Source organism: Stegostoma tigrinum, chromosome 46, assembly GCF_030684315.1.
Source record: "Stegostoma tigrinum isolate sSteTig4 chromosome 46, sSteTig4.hap1, whole genome shotgun sequence".
Lineage (NCBI taxonomy): Eukaryota > Metazoa > Chordata > Chondrichthyes > Orectolobiformes > Stegostomatidae > Stegostoma > Stegostoma tigrinum.
Window position 1 is genome coordinate 9,375,701 of NC_081399.1, and position 23,422 is coordinate 9,399,122.

The 23,422-nt window shown below is 46.4% G+C and overlaps 1 protein-coding gene across 2 annotated transcripts; it reads left to right on the top strand.

The window, feature by feature from the left end:
• The first annotated feature begins 94 nt into the window (after positions 1-94).
• On the top strand, positions 95-22,961 carry LOC125449502 (uncharacterized). 2 transcript variants are annotated; one of them, XM_048525309.2, is made up of 4 exons: positions 95-195; positions 16,208-16,537; positions 17,448-17,540; positions 22,109-22,961. In XM_048525309.2, exons 1-3 carry the CDS (start codon positions 144-146, stop codon positions 17,522-17,524), a joined length of 459 nt encoding a protein of 152 aa, XP_048381266.2. In that variant the 5' UTR covers positions 95-143; the 3' UTR covers positions 17,525-17,540; positions 22,109-22,961. The 2 variants fall into 2 exon arrangements, with proteins under 2 accessions (XP_048381266.2, XP_048381268.2); XM_048525311.2 differs by having other exon boundaries at positions 16,208-16,496.
• The last annotated feature ends 461 nt before the right edge of the window (positions 22,962-23,422 follow it).

The following is a 23,422-nucleotide window of genomic DNA, read 5'->3' on the forward strand; positions in this document are numbered from 1 at the left end:
GTGCGAGCCCCTCATCACGTGTTGCTCTGGGCTCCTCTGATTGGAGGTGCCGGCCATGTGCGCCGGGTTGTGATTGGAGGATGTCGGGGTGTTTCTGTGAGGTTCGCTGAGCCCGAGGATCCGTTCGTTTGAGAATCCGCCTGATGGGGGCGGCAGGAGCCGCTCTTCTCCTCCACTTGCTGCTGCTCCAGAAAGGTGAGGGGCAAAGGGGTCAAAGTGCGTGAAAGGGGAAACGATCACAGAGTGGGGGAAGGGGTCGGGGGGTGCAGGTGTGGTCATAGTTTGGGGTGGTTATGGTGGGGGTGGGGTCAGGGTGATGGGTTGAGTGGAGTCTGTGGGGAGGGGTCAGAGTGAAGGTGAGGGGTGATTTGTGGGGTAGGGGTCAAAGTGTGGGGGCAGAGTCAGAGTGAGGGGGAGTGGGGTCAGGGGGAGGGTTCAGTGTGTGAGAGGTGCCACAGTGAAGAGATGTAAGAATGTGGACGGTCAGAAGGAGGGGGCTGGGTCAATTCGGGGGTCAGATTAAGGGATGGGGCTGTAATGTGGGGGTGGGTTCAGAGTGTAGGAGGTGTGGTTGGAGTATGGGAGCGTGGTCCGAGCATGGTTGGGGGGCGGAGGTCAGATCGTGAGAGGCAGACGGTTAAGGTAAGGGGGAATTCAGAATGGGGGGGTGGTGACAAAGTGGAAAACAGATGGGGAAGTTGCCACCCTTGAAACACGAGGACATCTGGGATGTCCAGAAGTGGAAGGTCCCATCTTGGGAGCAGAACCATACAGTCATCTGGACCTGACACAATCCATCCATCTTTTTTCCCACCTTATCGCTCCACCCTACCCATTGAAAAATCTCCATTACCTTTCCTCAGCCCTGCCTATCCACCCGCTCACCTTTTTGACCTGATACAACCTTCCCGCTTTCTCTCCCACCAATCCGCCCCAACGTTCCCACTGACCAATCCCCATTACTCCCTACCAGATCATCAATTCCATCTACCTTGCCCCACCCCCACCCCCACAGCTCCTCCCTCCATTTACCTCACTGCGCCCCTCCTCCTTCTCTCCGCCCCCCCCCCCCCCAGTTTCTGAAGAAGGGCCCAAACTTGAAATAGCAACTCCTCAGATGCTGCCTGACCTGCTGTGTTCCTCCAGCTCCACACTGTTGAGAATGCTCTTACAATAGAGGGATTGCAACAAAGGTTTACCAAATTGATTCCTGGGAATGGCAGCGTAAACATTATTTTTATCTGTGTCTGATTTGCTTGCTTACTTAGAGATTTGTTTTACACTGATTATGGGAGGTGGTTTATTATTGTTTAAAGAAGATATATGCATGCGATTCAACAAAATTCATCTTTCCTGCTGATTTCCCAAGTATCCTGACAGTTAAATTACTGTATCAGAGATAATGGGAACTGCAGATGCTGGAGAATTCCAAGATAATAAAATGTGAGGCTGGATGAACACAGCAGGCCAAGCAGCATCTCAGGAGTTGCTATTTGTGCTCCTGAGATGCTGCTTGGCCTGCTGTGTTCATCCAGCCTCACATTTTATTAAGTTAAATTACTGTGTTCTCACACCAATTTAAAATCTGCTTTGGAAGCTCAGGATGGTTAAGAATTTTGTACTATCCACGATCACAGCTCTGAACTGTGGTTCAGTCTGTTCATCTCGATTTCTCCTCTGCCCTGTGGCTCCTGCTTCTTGGTGCTGAAGTTGTCTCCAGAGTGTCAGCCGCTCTGATTCAGAGCCTCCTTTAAAGCTACACTAGCCCTATCCCCCGCTTCTTCTTCCGGTACATCGATGACTGTAGCGGTGCCACCTTGTGCTCCCAAGAGGAGCTCAAACAGTTCATCCACTTCACTAACACCTTCCACCCTAACCTAAGTTCACCTGGACCATCTCCGATACCGCTCCCTCCTTCCTAGACCTCTCTATTCCCATCTCTGGCAACCACCTGGAAACCGATATCCATTTCAAGCCTACGGACTCCCACATCTACCTACAGGACACCACCTGTCACCCACCTTCCTGCAAAAGGCCATCCCCTATTCCCAATTCCTTTGCCTCCGCCACATCTGCTCCTGAGATGAGGCATTCCACTCCCAGACAACCCAGATGTCCTCATTTTTCAAGGACCTCAACTCCCCCCCCCCCCCCCCCCAAAGTGGTCGAAAATTCCCTCAATTGTGTCTCTCACATTTTCTGCAACTCATCCCTCACACCCCCACCCCGCAATAATAACCAAATCAGAATCCCCTTCATCCTCACGTACCACCCCACCAACCTTCAGATCCAACACATCACCCTCCGACACTTCTGCCATCTGCAATCCGACACCACCACCAAAGACATTTTCCCTCCCCACCCTTACCTGCTTCCCGGAGGGACCACTCTCTCTGGGACTCGCTTGTCTGCTCCAAACTCCCCACCAGCCCCAGCACCCCCAGCACTTTTCCCTGCAACCGCAGGAAGTGCTACACCTGCCCCAACACCTCACCCCCATCCAGGGCACCAAGAAGATCTTCCACATCACAAGCAAATGTCCACCTGCACATCGGCTACTCTACATTGGAGGAAACCGAACAGAGGCTTGGGGACCGATTTGTGGAACACCTACGCCCGGTTCGCACCAAACAACTGCACCTCTCGGTCGCGAACCATTTCAACTCCACCTCCCACTCCTTGTTTGACATGACCGTCCTGGGCCGCCTCCAGTGCCACAACGATGCCACCTGAAGGTTGCAGGAACAGCATCTCATATTTCGCTTGGGCACCCTGCAGCCCAATGGTATCAATGTGGACTTCACAAGCTTCAAAATCCCCCCCTCCCCCAACTGCATCCCAAAACCAGTCCAGCTCGTACCTACCTCGCTAAGCTGTCCTCCCACCCATCCCCTCCTCCCACCTCAAGCCCCACCCCTATCTCCTACCTACTAGCCTCATCCCACCCCCTTGACCTGTCTGTCCTCCCTGGACCGACCTATCCCCTCCCTAACTCCCCACCTACAGTCACCTTTACTGGCTCCAACCCCACCTCCTTGACTGGTCTGTCTCCTCTCCACCTATCTCCTCTATCCATCTTTGATCCGCCTCCCCCTCTCTCCCTTTTTATTTCAGAACCCCCTTACCCTCCGCCTTTTCTGATGAAGGGTCTAGGCCTGAAACGTCAGCTTTCCTGCTCCTGAGGTGCTGCTTGGCCTGCTGTGTTCATCCAGCTCTACACCTTGTGATTTTGGATTCTCCAGCATCCGCAGTTCCTGTTATCTCTAATATAATTTCCCTATTCGTTGATCCGAACCTAGCAGCTCTCAAAACAGTTCTCCCAAAACTCCAATCTATTGTATCATTTGAATCCGATCAGTTCTCTCACTACACATGGACAATAAGGGACACGAATTTGACTGGGACAACACATCCATAATCGCACAAGACAAAGAGGCACACCAGGGAATTCCTGGAGATGTGGTCTTCCGACTGGAACTCCGTCAACAAACACGGTGAATTGGATCCTGTGAACAAACCACTGAGAAACAGAGCTGGAAGTAATACCAAGACCCCAGCAAACCGAGGGATATAAATAATTAGTGGGACAGAACACTGATGCTTCACCAGAGGCACACTGACGGTGTTACCTAGCAGGGTGACAAAACGTTTGCAACCGCACACTGGCTTGGTGAGCAAGTCTACAACATCATCCACAAACGGAGCTACATACCGTCACAACATTGTCTCAGCAACACCTATTCAATATAGTCAATTGTGGGAAATGCAGGGATTTAGCTTTCTGTCTGATATATTTCTGACTTTTCAGTGATTTGACTTGCTCCCAATTCCTGGTTCTAGACCCTGGACGTTTTAAACAGAACGTAATGAAAAGGAGCAGACAGATGTCTGAGGGCTAAAGAATCTCTGTTTATTTATGTACAGAAAGGGTAGCACAACAATCCAAGACCAGATAACACAACGATTCACTATTACACAGGATGCCCAATTACTTAAATTACGCTATTAATTAGAATACACTATATTTCGTCTCTCAATACGCTGTTACCACCCATTCCTAAATTCAAACTTGGGTCTCGGGATTGTGCTCACCACTCCGAAGGTGGTTTTGAAGTTTGCCTGATGTGTCTGCTCTGACTTGCCATACCCTGAACATGGGAGGGGATTCGAGCTGCGCAACCGCTCAGTCTGGCTTCAGAGATAGTAGGAACTGCAGATGCTGGAGAATCCAGCATAACAAGGTGTGGAGCTGGATGAACACAGCAGGCCAGCAGCATCTTAGGAGCAGGAAATCTGACGTTTCAGGTCCAGACCCTTCCCGCTGATGTGGTATTAGATCTACCAGGTGAGTACTCTTGGATTTCCCTCAGTTTCGCTGATCTGTCAATCTCAGCCTTTGCCTCCGTTGTGCTGGAAGTCTTGTGGCTTTAGTTGGCACTTTGGATTTTGTTGGTCTTGGCTCCTTTAGCATGGTCGGTCATGATGGTCGTTGAGGTCCACCGTCAGTGTTTCTGTGTTTCTCCTGGTTCAGAAGCTCTCGGTTGAGATACCTTTCAGCTTGGATACTACAGTTTGTGACACCCTCCCAATGTGGGATTGAAGCCCTATAGTTATGCTAACTGCAGGGCCTCCGAGTCTTCTTACCACCCTCCAGGCCCGTTGAGGCTTTCTTCATGGGCTCGATGAGCTTAATTGGATTTCTGATGTTTATACACAGTGTTAATGACTTGGACTGATAATGGATGCTGGTGATTGTAACAGTGACTCTCTTGGCTTCACGCTGTATGCATGAACGGGTGATTTCTATAAACTGGTGCGGCTGAATGTGTAAAATGCAACTCCAGGTTGATTGTGACAGAGGTAGTAGGAACTGCAGATGCTGGAGAATTAGATATAGAGCTGGATAAACACAGCAGGGCAAGCAGCATCTTAAGAGCAGGAAAGCTGATGTTTCGGGTCTAGACTCCTCTTCAGAATTGGGGGAGGGGAAGGGGGTTCTGAAATAAATAGGGAAAGAGGGGGAGGTGGATAGACAATGGCTGATGGAGAAGATCGGTGGAGAGGAGACGGGCAGGCCCAAGAGGTGGGAGTGGATACAGTAAAGGTGAGTGTAGGTGGGGAATTAGGGAGGGGATAGGTCAGTCCAGGGAGGATGGACAGGTCAAGGATGCAGGATGAGGCTAGTAGGTAGGAGATGGGGGTGGGGCTTGAGGTAGGAGGAATGGATAGGTGGGAGGAAGGACAGGCTAAGGAGGCAGGTACGAACTGGGCTGGTTTTGGGATGTGGTTGTGGGGGTAGGGGGGGGAGGGTGCGGCGGAGATTTTGAAACTGATGAAGTCCACATTGATACCATTGGGCTGCAGGGTTCCCAAGCGGAATATGAGTTGCTGTTCCTGCAACCTTCGGGTGGCATCATTGTGGTACTGCAGGAAGCCCAGGATGGACATATGTCCAAGGATTGCGAGGGGGAGTAGAATTGGTTCACGACTGGGAGGTACAGATGTTTGTTCCGAACCAGGCGCAGGTATTTGTCTCGGGTGCAAGGTGTAAATTTTAAATGCAAATTGTTGGATGAAGACGATGTTCCCTGCTGACAATCATTCCTTTGTGATGGCCCCCAGGGCCCTTTCACAGGTCTGCTGTTGGTTTGTTTACTCCTCTGCAGACTCAGTGCAAAGTCCAGAGCTCTGTGCAAATAATTCCAATACTGGGCACTTTTCCAAAATATTGCAGAAATAGCTTGTATATCTTTCTGGCCTGTTTTATGGACCAGACAAAACCCATCAAAATATATCAGTGAGATAGCCTACACCTAACTTTTATCTTATTTAAGGGTAAGTGTGTGGTGCTGTGTTGGATTGGTTACAGTACTTAGTTGTATTCTTCCTCTACAAAATACAAACAAAAAATAAGAATTGGTATAACTTTTTAACTCTATTGGAAAACTGGACAAAATGATAGATTATTTAACAACTAAATGGTAACAGTTCCCATATAGTAACATACCATAGACACAACCTTGGCAAATGTAAATTCAGTAAAAAAGGATACCTCATGTGTGATGTTTCTCCAGTTTTAAGAGTTTGGCTTCAAGGGATCAAAATACCGCATTAAATTCTGGTCTCCCGGCTGTAGGAATGATGTTTTAAATGTGAGATGGTGCAGAAAAGATGAACAAAGATGTTGCCAAGATTGAAGGGTTCGAGCTCTAGGGAATAGGCTGGGGCTTTTCCCTGGAGTATCGGAGGCTGAGGAGGTGACCCTTTATAGAAGTTTATAAAATCATGAGGGCATGGATAGGGTAAATAGACAAGGTCTTTTCTCCAGGGTAGGGGGCGCCCAAAACTAGAGGAGCATAGGTTTAAGATGAGAGGGGAAAGATTTAAAAAGGACCTGAGGAGCAACTTTATCACGAGCTGCTAGAGGTGGTGGTGGACACTGGTACAATTACAGTATTTAAAAGGCATCTGGTGGGTACATAAATAGGAAGGGTTTAGAGGAATATGGGCCAAAGGCAGGCCCCCAATGGGGCTAGATCAGTTTAGGAAATCTGGTTGGCAAGAACAGGTTGGAACGAAGGGTCTGTTTCCATGCTGTACACCTCTGTGGTATCCATTCTCGATGTTGTCAACCTTGTGAAGTAGTCAGACTTCATTGGTAGAGAACATTCTTGATTCTGAGCGACATAAACAGATTCTGTGGTTGCTGTTCTTCATCTGAGTTTACTGTGCATTAGCCTTTACTCAGGCCCTTGTCCTTCTGCAGTGAATGACTATGACTAATAATTCTTTGATAACACTTTAACATCCACTTCAGTATCCAGTTTAAACTCCACCGGGTATCTTTTCACACCCAGTTTAACACACCAGTATTCATTCTCGGAATCGATGAACTCTCTGAGAAGTTTTTTTGTTTTCTCTGTCATTTCGTGGCGTTTCCATATTTTGAATTTGTTTTGGTTACATGGACATTTACTGTTCAGTGTTTTGTATCAGAATTCTGCAGACTTCATTAAATCAACCCACTCTTAACGTGGCTGTGACATTTTGCTCACCCTCCTGTGCAGTGAATCCTCCCTACCTCTGTAACATGTCCTGTCCTTTTCTCAGACATTTCAAGATGGTAGTTGTGTGTTTTTCTGGAATTTGTTGGGCCAAGTTTTACGTGTGCTTTCTTCCCTGTGGCCTTAAGTGCTGTCACGCAATATTTTCCATGGCAGGCCACTTTCTTCTCGATCTTTCTTCTTGTATGCGGACTCCAGACCTTAGGGTTAGTCTGCTGCTGTCTGCTTTATTTCTTTTAACTTCTGCTCTTCTTCTTTTCTCTCACCTCAATTTTCCTTTCATTGAATAGAATACCTACAGTGTGGAAGCAAGCCATTCGACCCATCAATTCCATGCAGACCATCCAAAGACCATCCCACCTGCTACCCTATAACCCTACATTTCCCATGATTAATCCACCATTGGTTCGAGTTGGTTGTGGGAAGTGCAAGTGAAATGCTGCTTCACTTGGAAGATATGTTTGGGCCATTGGATACTGGTGTGGGAGGAGGTAAATGAACAAGTGTTACACCTTCGTCATTTACAGGGGAAGGTGCCGTGGGGTTGTGGGGGTTGTTCGGGGTGAAGGAAGTGTGGACCAGGATATCTCAGAGGGGGCGAGGGGAATATGTGTCTGGTGGTGGCATCTTGCTGGAGGTGGCAGAAATGGGACCTAATGATCTTCTCGATGTGGATGTTAGTGGGATGATAAGTAAAGACAAGGGGAGCCCTATCGCTGTTACAAGAGGGAAGAGAGGGGTTGAGGGGAGAAGCATAATAGATGGGCCACAACTGGCTAAGGGCTTTGTCAACACTGGAGCTGGGGAATCCTCGGTTGAGGAAGAAGCTGGACATTTTGGAGGCTCACTTGTCGAAGTCGGCCTCATTGGAACATACTCAATGAAGATGGAGGAACTGAGAGAATAGAATGGAGACTTTACAGGAAGCAGGGTGTGAGGATGTTGAGTCCAGGTAGCTGTGGAAACCGATCGAGGAAGAAAAGGGAGGAGTCAGAGAGAGACCAAGTGAAGATGAGAGCAGGATGCAAAATGATCACCTCCCTGAAATGAAGGAGTAGAGGAGTTAAGAGAAGTTGTTCAGGGTGAGGACAAACTTGGCCAAACGGAAATGGGTGGTGGTGGGTGGGGAAAGTTCAGGCCTTTCTCCAGAAAGAAGCGGAGAGCCCTAAGACCATCCTGGCTGGGGGTGGATGTGGAAAGGGATTACACATCCGTGGTAAAGAGGAGGCGGCTGGAGCCTGCAAACTGGATTGATAACATCTGCAGCTCTTTTTAATTAAGTTAGATACAGAACTGGCTTAGTCATCTAAGACCGAGGAGGAGTGATGGAAGGATATTTATCTGACTGGAGATCTGTGACCAGATTCATTTTCAGCTGGTTCTTAACTAGAACTGGTCTTTTGACAAGTTTGTTGAAAATAAGCCTGTCAAAGCTTGCATCTACAGAATTTTAAATTGCGTGTTTTTCTTTAAATTGGCTACAAATTAGTCAAAATTAAGTTTACACAAATGGAAGGTTTTGTTTTTTGATTGCTTACCCAGCACAAGCATGCACTCAGTCCAAGCATCCTCCATTTTGATTCCTTTAAGTGGACATCTTATAACAAAAATCAGAGTTAACGTTTTGGGTCTCATGACCCTACCTTAGAACAGTCACTGGACCCGAAACGTTACCCCTGTTTTCTCTCCACAGATGCTGCCAGACCTGCTGAGCTTTTGCAGCAAGTTCAATTTTTATTTCTGATTCACAACATCTGCCATTCTCTTGGTTTTAATGCTTATTATAATAGGAGTGGAATAAGTACTTAATGGAATTGAAAAACAGTTTCACAGCAGCAAGTTGATAGTGTTATAGAACAACCAATAAATACAGTTTAAAACTTTTTTGGAAGAATTTTATACAGTGATACAAAATTAACAAAAATTGTAAATACATTAAAAGCTGCAAAGGGATTATTGAGATTTACGGCGTCTTAAAATAGAACTATATTTCTTAATACAAGAAGGCAAAGTTTATAAAACTCAGATTTAAACCAAAATTTAAAGTGTACGTATTAAAATACTTTTACATAAATAAGTTTAAATAACAGCTAAAGAAATGGAAAAAGTTACAGTACACCCTAGCAGATTCCATTTCACAGATGGGCTAACAATAATGTAGGTTGGAACTTACGGAGGAAACAAATCCTGTGATACAGCCAAATAAATGCCAAATACAATGCATGCTGAGAATCTGAAATAAAAGAATATGCAGAAGGAACACAGGAATTCTTGTAGCATCTGTGTTGAGAGAAACAGTTAACATTTTGAGTCCAAAGTGACTACTTCAGAACTGAATGTGAATGGAACTTTTTTTTAATGTGATTGACAAGGTAGGTGGGGAGGACCAAGTGGAACAGAGGATGAGGGTGCTTTCAGCAAAAATCAAAGGAAGTGCTAAAAGCAGTGAAGGAGAGATACAGATGTAAATAGTGTTTGAAGGAGAAAATAGATCTGCTCTGATGAAGGAAGCAGAGAAATTAAGGCAGCTAACATTATGTTTGACGACACTGTGGCTTTAAGAGGTGTGTCCCATTCTGGAAGAATAAGAAACCTTCAGACTACTAAAATTTACAAAGTCAGAGATTTGTTGGAGAAAGGGTTGTGGAAATGTAATATTTTTTATCTATAATTGTATAATGGGTTAACTAAGGAGAAAACCCCTTGGAGGGGAGATGTTGCAGAAGATAAGAAAGAGTTCATCTGACCTGAACTGAAGCTGTGCCCACACTGGTATACGTGATTGTCACTGTGTGGGGCATGGGGCAGCCTTTGACATTTCAGGAAAGCTGTGGCTGGAGACAAACATGTCTTCTACCTTTCATATTACCATCTGTAACCTGTAGACAGTGCAAAGATGTAATCTATCTTGCCTTTGTTACTTCAGATTCGACAGTCTTCTTTTGAGAATTATTTATGGGTTCTTCGTCACCATAAGCTGTTAGGTAGTCCCTGGGGTGGCTAATAGGAAGCGAGATTGGTGGCAGCTCACTAGCCCTACCGTGAATGGTTGAAGATTAGATTTAATTGTCACCTGTACTCGAGTGCAGTGAGAAGTGCAGAATTGCCACTCTCCAGTGCCATCTTACAGCCAATGCACTGGGCCCACCGACAGTCACTGCCACCTGCGCAGTAGCCTGGTTTTATCACCATCATAACGGAACCTGAAATTCTGACCATGATTTGATTACAAATTAATTCTGTCTTCAGCTTCTTATACACACAGTTTCTCTGTTACCCTGACAGAGATCATTTATCAATGAATTCATGCTCTCTCTGAGCCTCAGTTTTACCTGATTAAGTCATACATACTGGTTTTATATCGTCCCTCACGCTGAAGTTATTACCAAACACCTTCATACTACACGGTATATCTATTGGTGTTCTGTAACGTAGCTTTATTGTTCATGATGATCCCTACCTCAAAACACTGTACTGGTCTGCTCTTTTTTTCTCTTTGCTTTAGAAGTTTGACTTTGTACACAGAGACCTTTCAGACCTCACGGTCTGAGTCTAGTGTGCTCAGGGATTCGGTATGGGACTAATTTGACTCCAAGCCATATGCTGGAGCTATTCCTTTGACCATGTTTGTTCCTCTACTTGCTGCTTTGGGACAATACTGTCTGACTTCCAGCTCTGTTTCTCCACTTGCTGCTAAATCACTGATCCCTGGTGAATCTGATTTTTTGTTTCTTTCCCTCTTCAATGCCAATGAAACTCACTTCAAGAGGTGCAGCTGACACCAATTGTTGTTTTTGTAACCTTTTCTGCTGCTTTTACCAGTACCACCATGTTTTATTTCACCTGTCGGGTCTAACTAGTTTTAGCTTCTTGAGCCCAAGTTGTTTTCCTTTAAAACTCTTGAATTAGATAGTAGATAGCAGACACATTCTCTTAGTTCTGGTTAGTGTTTGTGACTTCTTCCAGATCTACTTTACATCAGGTTTAGAAGACCGTAAGACATAGGAGTGGAAGTAAGGCCATTCGGCCCATTGAGTCCACTCCGCCGTTTAAATCATGGCTGATGGGCATTTCAACACCACGTCCCTGCACTCTCCCTGTAGCCCTTGATTCCTTGTGAGATCAAGAATTTGTCGATCTCTGCCTTGAAGACATTTAATGTCCCGGCCTCCACTGCAGTCCGTGGCAATGAATTCCACAAGCCCCACCACTCTTTGGCTGAAGAAATGTATGAGAAACCTTTGACTTGCCAGGGGCTGTTGACACATGACAAATTCGTGCATACGCACACACCTGCATAGCTTACACCCCGCTTGAATGCAATGACTGAAGCTATTGCTAGTTCTAACAAGGCTGTCCCACCATCGACAAGGCACAAGTCAGAAGTGCAATGGGATACTCCCCACTTGCCCCTGGATGGGGGCAGCCCCAAAAACTCTCAAGAAGCTTGACACCATCCAGGACAAAGCAAACCCTCCGCTCCATTGGCACCACATGCACAAACATCCCACTCTTCCCCCGCCCCACACCGATGCTCAATCGGAGCAGTGTATACCATCTACAAGATGCACTGTAGAAATTCACAAGATCCTCAGGCAGCGTCTTCCACACTCTTCTAGCAGGACTAGGGCAGCAGATATATGGGAACACCACCACCTTCAAGTTCCCTTCCAAACTACTCACCGTGCTGATTTGGAAATATATCACCATTCCTTGACTGTCGCCAGGTCAAAATCGTGGAATTCCCTCTGTCGGGTCAATGTGGGTCAACCTATGGCAGGTGGACTGTGGCAAGAAGACAGCTCACCACCACCATCTCAAGAGCATCTAGGGCTGGGCAATAAATGCTTGCCAGCCAGTGATAAATGTATCCCACAAAATGAATAAATAAAAAAAACTGTTGCTCTACATTTTCACCTGTTAATCTCAAACAAATTTTTTTTTCTGCCAAAGGTTTTGCTAAGAGCAGTTCACATTGGTATATCATTTGGAACAGTGAATCTAATCTCAGCGCATGTTGTAATGACTGTATCTTTTTATTTTTCTGCATTTTTGATTGTGGACGGACATGGTAATAGGACTGCTTTAAAAATCAAAGATTTGTTAGGAAATTGCTGCAGGGTTAAAAGGAAGTCACCTAATGTTCCTTGTAAATTGTGGTCACACAGCTAGTTGTTCAAGCAGTGGAAGCCTAGTTTTCAAATAAAATGCTGTCAAGGGGCTTTGGCTAGCAACAGATAGCTGATTGGTCTGTGAACTGGTGACCACTTGTCCCAGATTGACAACAATTTGATTGATTCCAGGTAGCTATAAAGCTGGGAAGTGAGCAGAGAGTTGTATTAGAACATAGAACAGTACAGCACAGAACAGGCCCTTCAGCCCAAAATGTTGTGCCGACCATTGATCCTCATGTATGCACCCTCAAATTTCTGTGACCATATACATGTCCAGCAGTCTCTTAAATGACCCCAATGACCTTGCTTCCACAACTGCTGCTGGCAACGCATTCCATGTTCTCACAACTCTCTGTGTAAAGAACCTGCCTCTGACATCCCCTCGATACTTTCCACCAACCAGCTTAAAACTATGACCCCTCGTGCTAGCCATTTGCTAGCCTCGTGCTAGTATTGTTGAATGTTTTGACAGAAACCATCAGGCCTTTAGAAGAAAAAGAGTGTATTTTGCTCTGCAGTAAAAAAAATTTCCAGCCTGAAGATAATCAGTGAATGTTAATGATAAGCCAGAGACCTTTGAGTGGGAACTAGTCATCCTGTGCCTGCTACAAACAAGTGAAAATAACTGGAGAAGGAAGTTGAAGGAGCAGCAAGCCCTGAGAAACCAAAAGGAGCATCACAGTGAATACTGCAGACGGGGACCGTTGAGCTGCCCTTCCAGTCTTTTTTCTCTACGTGTAACAGCCATTTTTGTTTCCTGCTGCCTGTATGTGTTAGGCTGGGGAGTTTGTAGGGGGCCAGGATTTTAACGACTGAAGTTATATATTGACAGCTAGTGAGGCCGTGGCCTAGTGGTATTCTAGCTGGACTGTTAATCCAGAGACCCAGGTAACCTTCTGGGGACCCCGGTTTGATTCCTGCAGTGGCAGATGGTAGAATTTGAATTCATTTTCAAAAAATCTGGGGTGAAGCGTGTAATGATGAGATGTGCTGATTGGGAGGAAATCCCATCTGCTTCAATAATGTCCTTTTGGTCTGCCAACCTTACCTGGTCTGGCCTACATGCGACTCCTGCCCCGCAGCAATGTGCTTGACTCTCAACTGCCCCCGGGCAATAAATGCTGATGTAACCAGCAGCCGCCTCATCCTGTGAATGAATTTTAAAATTCAAAGGTCAGTTATTCATCGTTAATAGTCATTTTCATGAATCCAGAAATGTCGTCCATGCTTTCTACCTGAAAGGGGATGGAATTTTGTGAAGTTTTAAAAATCTTTGACTTCAGTGACATCTCTGGCAGTAGCAGGGCTAGCTCTAATCCAACCCTATTGTGCTACAATGGGGAGGTGTGACAATGTTTCCTTAAGTTTACCTAGATGGAGACAGTAGAGCTGGCCTTCAGTTCAGCATTGCTTTATTTTTTATTCATTCACAGGATGAGGGCTTCATCGGCTGGGCCAGCATTTATTGTCCATCCCTAATTGCCTGGAGGCCAGTTGACAGTCACCCACATTGCTGTGGGTCTGGAGTCACACGCAGGCCAAACCAGCAGTTTCCTTCCCGAAAGGGCATTTTCCTGACCAACAGCAGCAGAGTCATGATCATCATTAATTCCAGATTTTTATTTTAAATTGAATTCAAATTCCACCCTCTGTGACTCTATCTGCCATGGCAGGATTTGAACTCAGGTCTCCAGAATGTTCCCTGGGTCTGTAGGTTAACACTGCGGTGATAATACCACTGGGCCGTCACCTCCCTTTTGCAATGCTGTAAGACTCACAATGGAAGGTTTTCAAATACACCGGCAGCTTTAGTATTGAGTGGTGTAGCAAAAATATTTGATTCCTACAGGGACTGTCCACACAGTTTCGCTTGATGAATGAGACAGCGGTGTGAAATGGAGCTGTATGTTGATGACTGCCCACGTTCATTTAAGTTTAGAACTTCACATTAGAAAGTAGTCTGTGCCTACTTACAGAGAAATCTGGACAAATCTAGTTTTAGCATGGTAAATGGCGATTAACATTAGTCCCACAGAGGGGTACAGACACAAGTTAAGTGAGTGAGAAACTTGACAGATCGAACATAGTTTAGGAAAATGCGAGGTTATGCACTTTGGCAAAGAGAATAGAGGAGCCGAACATTATCGGACTGGACAAAGACTGCAGTAAGCTACAGAACAGTGAGATTTGGGAGTCGTCATGCATCATTCATATAAAGGTAGCATCCGAGTTCACTGGGTAATTGGGAAGACAAATGAAATGTAGGTCTTTATTTCAACAGGTATGAGTTTAAAAGGAAGTTTTGCTAAAACTGTACAAGACACTAATCAGGCCATGGTTGAATAGTGTAAATAGTTTTGGTCCCTTTATCTAAGGAAGGAAATATTGGCATTGGATGGAGTCCAGAGAAGGTTCATTAGATTGATACCAAGCATACAGCAACTGTCTTATGAAGAGAGGTTGGGATCTTGTGGGAGAGTCTAGAACCAAAGAATATAATCTCAAAATAAAGGGTTGCACATTTAAGACAGATATGAGGAGGAATTTCTTCCCTCAGACTGTAGTGTCTCTGTGAAATTCTTTACCTGAGCCCACAATGATTCTCCCCTTTACAAGACTCTCCTTCTAGTGGAAGTCTATGATAAATTTTACAGTGAATTCACTCTCACTGCATACCTATAGAAACTTCGACAGTCAGTTCCTGTCTTCTCCGCAAAGCTTATACTCATAGTCTGTTCTCCCTTCATAATCAATCCCTTGGCCGTCCTTTTGCTGACTCCTAAACTGTTCCCGGTCCTCAGCTTCATTGTTTCTGCTTGCCAATGTGTACACGTCTTTTTTTGCACCTAATACGATCTCTAACTGGCCTCATAAGCTATGGTTTGACCAACGTTCTCTTTGCACTCTTACACCAAACAGGAATAAATATTTATTGTAGTTCACCCATTTGCTCTTTAAATGTTTGCCTTTACCTATGCACTATCACTCCTTCCTGTAGCATTTCCCAATCCATCAATGCTAACCATACCTTAAACCATCATAGTTTCCTTTATTAAGATTCGGGCCTCTAGTCCCAGAATCAATTACCTCACTCTTCATCTTAACGAAGAATTCTGTCATATTATAGTCATTCATTCCCAAGGGGTCTGTCACAACTATATTACCAATTCCTTCTTCATTAAATAGCATCCAGTCGAAGATGGCCCCTTCTGTATCGGTTTCTCAGTGTCTTGATCCAGAAGAACATCCTGTACTGACTCTAGGAATGCGTCCTTTACATTATTGCGAATAGATTTTAAGGGGATAAAGTTTGCATTAGAAACAAACAAACTGTTTTTGCCAGAGGGTAAGTTTCTTTTGGCAAGAAGCTATTTGCATTCCTTGTTTATTGTTGAAACAGAGAGTGAGTTTCTTTTATCCAAAGTAATGATCCCAGTCAGCCATTGACCATTGTAGAAGTTCAGTTGGTCAGATTTCACATTTGTGACAAGGTGTAGAAAAGCGTGGCCAGATTTCCTGCTCACACTTCTCACCAGGGTCATGACAGTACGGGCCATCATGGACATTCCCACTGAGCTGTGGAGTGCCCGAGTTTACACACACGGCAATTACAGCTGTGCCCTGTTGCTGCGGAGCACTGGGACACAGAGTCCTGCACAGCTGGGAGAAGAGCTAGTGGGAACATCGGAACACCATTAGGACAAAGAAGGTCAGAGTCACTGTTTGTGGGAGGTGATGGGCACAGCTTCACCACATCTAATCTGTTTCTCCTCATCCATCCCTTCCCCTCATGTACCTCCTCTCTCTCCACATCTCCCCCTTCCTAATCCATCACCTCCTTCTCCCCGTCCTTCTTTGCTCTTTTGCCTCCCCCTTACTCTCCCGCTTCTCTGTGCTCCTCGCTGCTGACCATGGTCACTTCCCAACCCATCCTCGTCTCTCCCATTCTCCGGTATCTCCGCTTCGCAGACCAGCTCCAGGCACTCTCCTTCAACACCATCACAATGACTGCCATCAGAGGTGAAGCACTGACATTCCCCGGAGGCCCGAAAAGCAGCCCTGACTCCATCGAGTGGACCTTCAAGAGGGCAGCAGGAGGTGACAGCACCAACATCTGTAACTGGTACCGCAACAACGCTGTGGACTGCACTGCAGCCTATGCACGGCGTGTCCAACTGCACCTCAATGGATCACTAACCATTTGGGATCTCCGCATAGCTGATTCTGGCTGGTATCACGTCATTGTCATTTATGGACGGTATGATTACTATCAGAAGAACATCATACTTTTGGTTTACAGTGAGTAGCTGCCTCCCCTTCCTCCTCAACAACCCGATCTTCCTCACTTTCTGCTTGGTCCTCATTCTCCCTGCTGTTCACCTTCTTCCTCCCATTCCCCCCTCTATTCCCCAATTGCTTCTCTGCACTTTCTTCCTCTAATATTAATATACAACAACACCAAATCAAATATGCCACTACCTCCCTCAGCAGCCTGATTTTTGTCTCTCAGTCCCCTCTCTCTCAGGGAGATGTCTGTACACTGACTGGTGTCTCTCAGTCCCCCCTCTCTCTCAGGGAGATATCTGTACACTGACTGGTGTCTCTCAGTCCCCTCTCTCTCTCTCAGGGAGATATCTGTACACTGACTGGTGTCTCTCAGTCCCCTCTCTCTCTCTCAGGGAGATATCTGTACACTGACTGGTGTCTCTCAGTCCCCTCTCACTCTCTCTCAGGGAGATATCTGTACACTGACTGGTGTCTCTCAGTCCCCTCCTTCTCAGGGAGATATCTGTACACTGACTGGTGTCTCTCAGTGTCCCCCACCCCCGCCACGGCGATATCTGTACACAGACTGGTATCTGTCAGTCCCTGTCTTTCTCTCAGAGATTTCTGTACGCTGACTAGTGTCTCTTAGCAGCTTTCATTATATAACCTTGTACTGTTCTCATGCTGGCAGTGTTTGATGTGGACAGTGCAAAGAGAGCTTTACTCTGTATGTAATCTCATGCTGTCCCTGCCCTGACAGTGTTTGATGGGAACAGTGTAGAAGGAGCTTTACTCTGTATCTAACCCAGTGCTGTCCCTGTCCTGAGAGTATTTGATGGTGACTGTGTAGAGGGAGCTTTACTTTGTATCTAAATCTGTTGAAGCTTTTTTCATTGATCTGTGCTCTTCAATTAGATTTTAATGAACTTTCCTTCCTTTTTAGACTCAGCATCCCGGACAGATCAGATCCAACATTTTCTCATTCCTGGACTGTTCCTTTTCAAGTATATTTTGTGGTAACTGTACGATGAGGAAGGTAATGAGTTTTCAAACTAAGTACAGATAGATTCCTTTCTCCCCAGGCCTCTGATGATTTGTCGATGGGAAAGATAAGGAAAAATCGGAGATCCATTTTATTTCATTTATTCATGGGACATGGATGTCACTGGCTGGGCCCAGCATTTATTGCCTGACCCTACTTGTCCCTTGCAAAGGTGGTGATTGCCCCACAATGCCTTGGGGAGGGAATTCCAGGATTTTGACCCAGTGACCGTGAAGGAATGGGCAATGTATTTCAGAGTCAGGATGGTGAGTGGATTGGAGGGGAACACAGAGGTGTTATTGGGTTTTTTTGGGGGGTGGGGTTTGTGATCACAGTTAGCTAACACAGGCATTCAACAGTTTGTAGCAATCTTCTGATATTCATTGCATTTGTTTAGAAGCGGCTGTTTAGATAAGTCAGTTAATGAGACAGGGAAGGTAGACAACAGTAACAGATGAGAATATTTCACCAGTTCTGATATTTCCTGTAGAACAGAAGAGCAAGGGGTGATGATTTCAATGTGCTGGTGCCTAATGCCACGTGGGTCTTTGGTGAGACCCATGTTAGTTCTTCCTTCGGGCTGATGTAAGGGAGTTCATAGTCTTGTCCCAAGAAGATCGATCCTTTGTATTTTTATCGCTCTCTCGCTCCTTCTCTCCTGTCTATCTTATCCCTTATTTCAGCTGGTAATCTTTGCTGTGTCAAGAACAAACACAGAAGTTGCTAGAAAAGCTCAGCAGGTCTGGCAGAATCTGTGAAGGAAAAATCAGAGTTAATGTTTCGGGTCCGGTGACCCTTCCTTAGATCTGATGGTGGTTGGGAAAATAGGGAGGGTGATGGGGTAAAGGACAGAGCTCAAAGAGAGGGAAGAACAGTTGGACAGACAATGGAGTTGATAACAGTCTGGCTGGGAGGATGAATAGTTGTTTGTGGAGACTGTTAGTGATTAACAGTATTTATTGTGTAATGGCAGGCTATGTGATAACAAAGCCTGGTGTGTGGGGTAGTGGGCTGGGACGTTGGAGAGTTTAGGCCCTAAATTTATTGAACTCGATATTGAGTCAGAAGGCCAAGTGAGGAGTATTCCATCTCACTCCTGACTTGTGCCTTGCAGATGGCGGACAGACTTTGGGGAGTCAGGAGGTGAGTTACTCGCTGCAGGATTCCCAGCGTCTGGTCTGCTCCTGTAGACACTATCTATATCGAGTCATAGATTAATACAGCATGGAAAGCTGACCATGGTGTCTGCTCAAGTAGTTCTTATTGCCCACATTTTGTCCATATCCCTCTAAATCCTTTTCATCCACGTACCTATCCAAATGTTGCTATTGTACCTGCCTCAACCATTTTCTCTGGCAGCCCATTGCATATACGCACCACACTCAGAAGATGTTGCCCCTCAGGCCCTTCTTAAACCTCTCACCGTAAACGATGCCTCTCATTTTCACTTGCCTATCCCTGGGGAAAAGATTATGTACATTCATCCTATCAATGTCCCTCCTGACTTTATATACCTCAGTAAGGTCACCCCTCGTTCTCCAGTGTTCCAAGGAATAAACTCCTATCCTGGCCAAACTCTCCTTAAAACTCAGGCCTACTAGTCCTGGCAACACCTTGTAAATATTCTTTGCACAGTTTCTAGTTTAACTATGTCTTTCCTGTAACAGGGTGACCAGAACTGTCCGCAATACTCCAACTGTCACCTCACCAACGACTCATGCGACTGAAACGTAACATCCCAATTCCCATTCTCAGTACCTCGACCGCTGAAGGCCAACACACTAAACACCTTCTTCACCACACTTCAGAAGGGTCTAGGCCCGAAATGTTAGCCTTCCTCCTCCTGTGATGCTGCTTGACCTGCTGTGTTTATCCAGCTCTACACCTTGTTATCTCAGATTCTCCAGCGTCTGCAGCTCCTACTATCTCTGAAACAATTTTGACTCCTCAGGGCCTTACAGTTTATTGTATAAGTCCTGCCTTGGTTTGACTTTCCAGAATGCAACATCTCACGCTTATCTGTATTCAGTTGCATTTGCCAATCTTCAGCCCATTTCCCCATTTGATCAAAATCCCTCTGTAATTTTTGATAACCTTCTTCCCTATCAATGATACCTCCTAATTTTGTATCATCCACAAACTTAATAATCATACCTTGTACCTTCACATCTAGATCATTTCTGTAAATAACAAATAACAAAGTTCCCAGCACTGACCCCTGTGGCACACCACTAGTCACAGGCCTCCAGTCTGAGAAACAACCTTCAGCCATCACCCTCTGCTTCCTACCATCCAGTCAGTTTTGAATCAAATTAGCTAGATCTCCCTGGATCTCATGGGACCTAACTTTCATGACTAGCCTGCCTTGTGGGACCTTACCAAAAGCCTTACTAAAGTCCGTATAGACAACATCCACTGCCCTACCCTCATCCATTCTCTTGGTTACCTCTTCAAAACGTCAAGCAATTTGTCAGGCATGACTTATTGCGCACAAATCCATGCTGACCCCTAATCAAACTTATTATCCTCCGACACTTCCGCCATCTACAATCCGATCCCACCACCATTTTTCCATCCCCACCCTTGTCTGCCGGCCTCTCCGGGACTCCCTTGTCCGCTCCACACTCCCCTCCAACCCCACCACACCCGGCACCTTCCCCTGCAACTGTAGGAAGTGCTACGCTTGCCCCCACACCACCTCCCTCACCCCCATCCCAGGCCCCAAGATGACTTGCCATATTAAGCAGATGTTCACCTGCACATCTGCCAATGTGGCATACTGTATCCACTGTACCCATCGTGGCTCCCTCTACATTGGGGAAACCAAGCGGAGGCTTGGGGACCGCTTTGCAGAACACCTCCGCTCGGTTCGCAATAAACAACTGCACCTCCAAGTCGCGAACCATTTTAACTCCCCCTCCCATTCCTCAGACGACATGTCCATCCTGGGCCTCCTGCAGTGCCATAACAATGCCACCTGAAGGTTGCAGAAGCAACAACTCTCATTCCGCTTGGGAGCCCTGCAGCCCAATGGCATCAATGTGGACTTCACAAGCTTCAAAATCTCCCCTCCCCCCACTGCATCCCAAAACCAACCCAGCTTGTCCCCGCCTCCCTAACCTGTTCTTCCTCTCACCTATCCCCTCCCCCCACCTCAAGCCACACCTCCATTTCCTACCTACTAACTTCATCCCTCCTCCTTGACATGTACGTACTCCCCGGACTGACCTTCCCCTCCCTTCCTCCCCACCTATACTCTCCTCTCCACCTATCTTCTCCTCTATCCATCTTCGGTCCGCCTCCCCCCCTCTCCCTATTTATTTCAGAACCCTGTCCCCATCCCCCTCTCTGAAGAGTCTAGGCCCGAAATGTCAGCTTTTGTGCTCCTGAGATGCTGCTTGGCCTGCTGTGTTCATCCAGCTTCACACTCCGTTATCTCGGATTCTCCAGCATCTGCAGTTCCCATTATCTTTGTCTATCCAAATGTTGGTTGATCCTGTCCCTCCATATCTCTGCATAACTTGCCTACCACTGATGTCAGGCTGTCTGGTATATAGTTCCCTGGCTCATCTTTGCTGCATTTCGTAAACAATAGAACAACTTTAGCCTCACTCCAGTCTTTTGGAATTTCACCAGCGACTAAAGAGGAAGCAAAAGTTTCTGCAGTGACCTCTGCAATTTCTTCCCTAGCCTCCCACAACATCTGAATGGCAGGTCCAGTTGAGTTTCTAGTCAGTGGTAACCCCAGGATGTGGTAAGTGAAGGATTCGGTGATGGTAGCGGCATTAGTTGGATTTTCTCTTGCTTGGCATGAAATTTAATTGTCAGCTCAAATCTGGACATTGACCACATCCTCTTGCATTTACTAACAAGGGCAATACACAGACAGGATCCCATCAACTCCCATCTCTTTCCAAATACATACAGGTCTCTCCTGAGGAGATAAGGGATTGATGGACAAGACAAATTCTCTCTTACACCACTGTGTATATTGTCCCCCATCGGTCTCCACAGCCCCATTCAATCCTCCTCCCACAGCCCCATGTACACTCTCCCCTATCACAGTCTGTACACCCCCATTCAATCCCCTCCCACTGCCCCATGTCCACTGTCCCCTATCACAGTCTGTACACCCCCATTCAATCCCCCTCCCACTGCCCCATGTCCACTGTCCCCTATCACAGTCTGTACACCCCCATTCAGTCCCCCTCCCATTGCCCCATTAGTCTCTCCTGCATCTTGGTGTTCATTTCTAGTGCAGGAAGCATTGCTGTCTTAGATGAGAAACAATGAGAAGCTCCCCCTCCCCAAACTATTCCATCACTCCTGACTAGTCACTTGGCCATGACAGGTCCCAGGGAACATGATAGTGCAAAGAGCTGATGATCTCAGGCTAACGTTCTTTCGTAATCCAATCGTTCTTTCCCCCAAGATTAACCAAACTGAACCTGTTGTGGACCTGCTTACTGTGTATTTACAAGCTGCTCACTATTGGTCTCAGTGTTTTTGTGTGAGGGACATCGCTGCTTGGTGACATCCCATCTTCCATGCTTTCTTTGCAGGATGATGCCACTCCAACCTCGAATCCAACCAAGGTCAAAGTTCGTCCGCCAACCAATGGAGGAAAGAGGGGGCCGCCATTGTCACCCTGTGGACCATGTATCCCCTTTTCAGTTTAAAAACTTGACAAATCTGGGCTGGTGAGGCAACCAGTCTGATGGGGCCATCAGTGAGGTTCACCAGATGGTACAGTACCCAACCCTCACCACCCCACCTCCCTGTCCCCACCCCAGCTCACATTGACACCTTACAATGCACCACGTGCCTACTTCAAATGGATGTGGTGAAGTTCTCAGTGTGCTGAAACCTGATTTATACTACCTCAAAGACAGAGTTGGCCAGGTTCTGCTTGTCTATTTCTGTTCCCTGTTTTTTCAATCCTGTGGCCTGTACTGAGTTACTGCAGTGTGGTGGCTGGACGCACAGCAAGATTCCAGACGTCCCCCAGATGCTTTGGAATTCACCAAGGGTGCTAATGTTTCTGTGCCCAGGCATTGGCCCTGCCTTGACGTTATTACAAACAGGGCTGCCAAGTTAGTCTGCAGTGGCCTCTCTGCTCCACTTCATTTCGTATCTTCGCACATGAGGGCAGTGGCAGTCACACCGGTGATTGGCCCATTGCCACCTCTTTGCTCTGGCTGGAGGACTGCAGGATGGAGATTAGGTGTTTCCCAACTCCAGTCAGAGTCTCCTCTCATCCTCCAGCCTGCCCACATGACGCCAGTCTCAAGGAGGTTAAGGTGAGGGGAGGGTAGGGTGAGAGGTGGGTATGGGGAGCAGGCAAGGGTCTATGCTGTAACGCTCAGAGCTCAGCACCGGTGTAAAGTTATCCGAGACCTTTTGAATAAAATACAGATGCTTCAAGGTTGTCAAGTGTTTAGCGTCTGTTCCTTGCAACCTCACTGGCTGTGGAGTCGCCCTGGATGAGAATGGGTGCCATGGCACTCTAACAAAAAACTACCAGCAACCACGTTCCAGCTGCACACAGCCATCAACAGTATCGACTTCCAGGTGCGACGGACCATGGGGCCGGCCATCAGTCAACCCTTTAGGAATCACTGGAGTCAGGGAACTGGAAAATGGCTAGTGTAACGTCTCTGTTTGAGGAAAAACAGAGGTGGAAGATGTGACATTATCGGCCAGTTGACCTGATCTCGGTCATTGGTAAGATTTTAATGTTTGTTATTTTTGGAAGAAACCCTGCAGTGTGGAAACAGGCCATTCAGCCCAACGAGTCCACACTGCTGCTCCAAAGAGCATCCCACCCAGACCCATTCCCCTACCCTTGCATTTTCCCTGTCTAACCTAGCTAACCT

Excerpts from the sequence above, each read along its gene's own strand:
- LOC125449502 (XM_048525309.2), top strand. The coding sequence starts at position 144 with ATGGGGGCGGCAGGAGCCGCTCTTCTCCTCCACTTGCTGCTGCTCCAG. Across the intron at positions 196-16,207 it reads CTTGCTGCTGCTCCAGAAAG|ACCAGCTCCAGGCACTCTCC; the intron begins GTGAGGGGCAAA and ends TCCGCTTCGCAG. Across the intron at positions 16,538-17,447 it reads CATCATACTTTTGGTTTACA|ACTCAGCATCCCGGACAGAT; the intron begins GTGAGTAGCTGC and ends CTTCCTTTTTAG.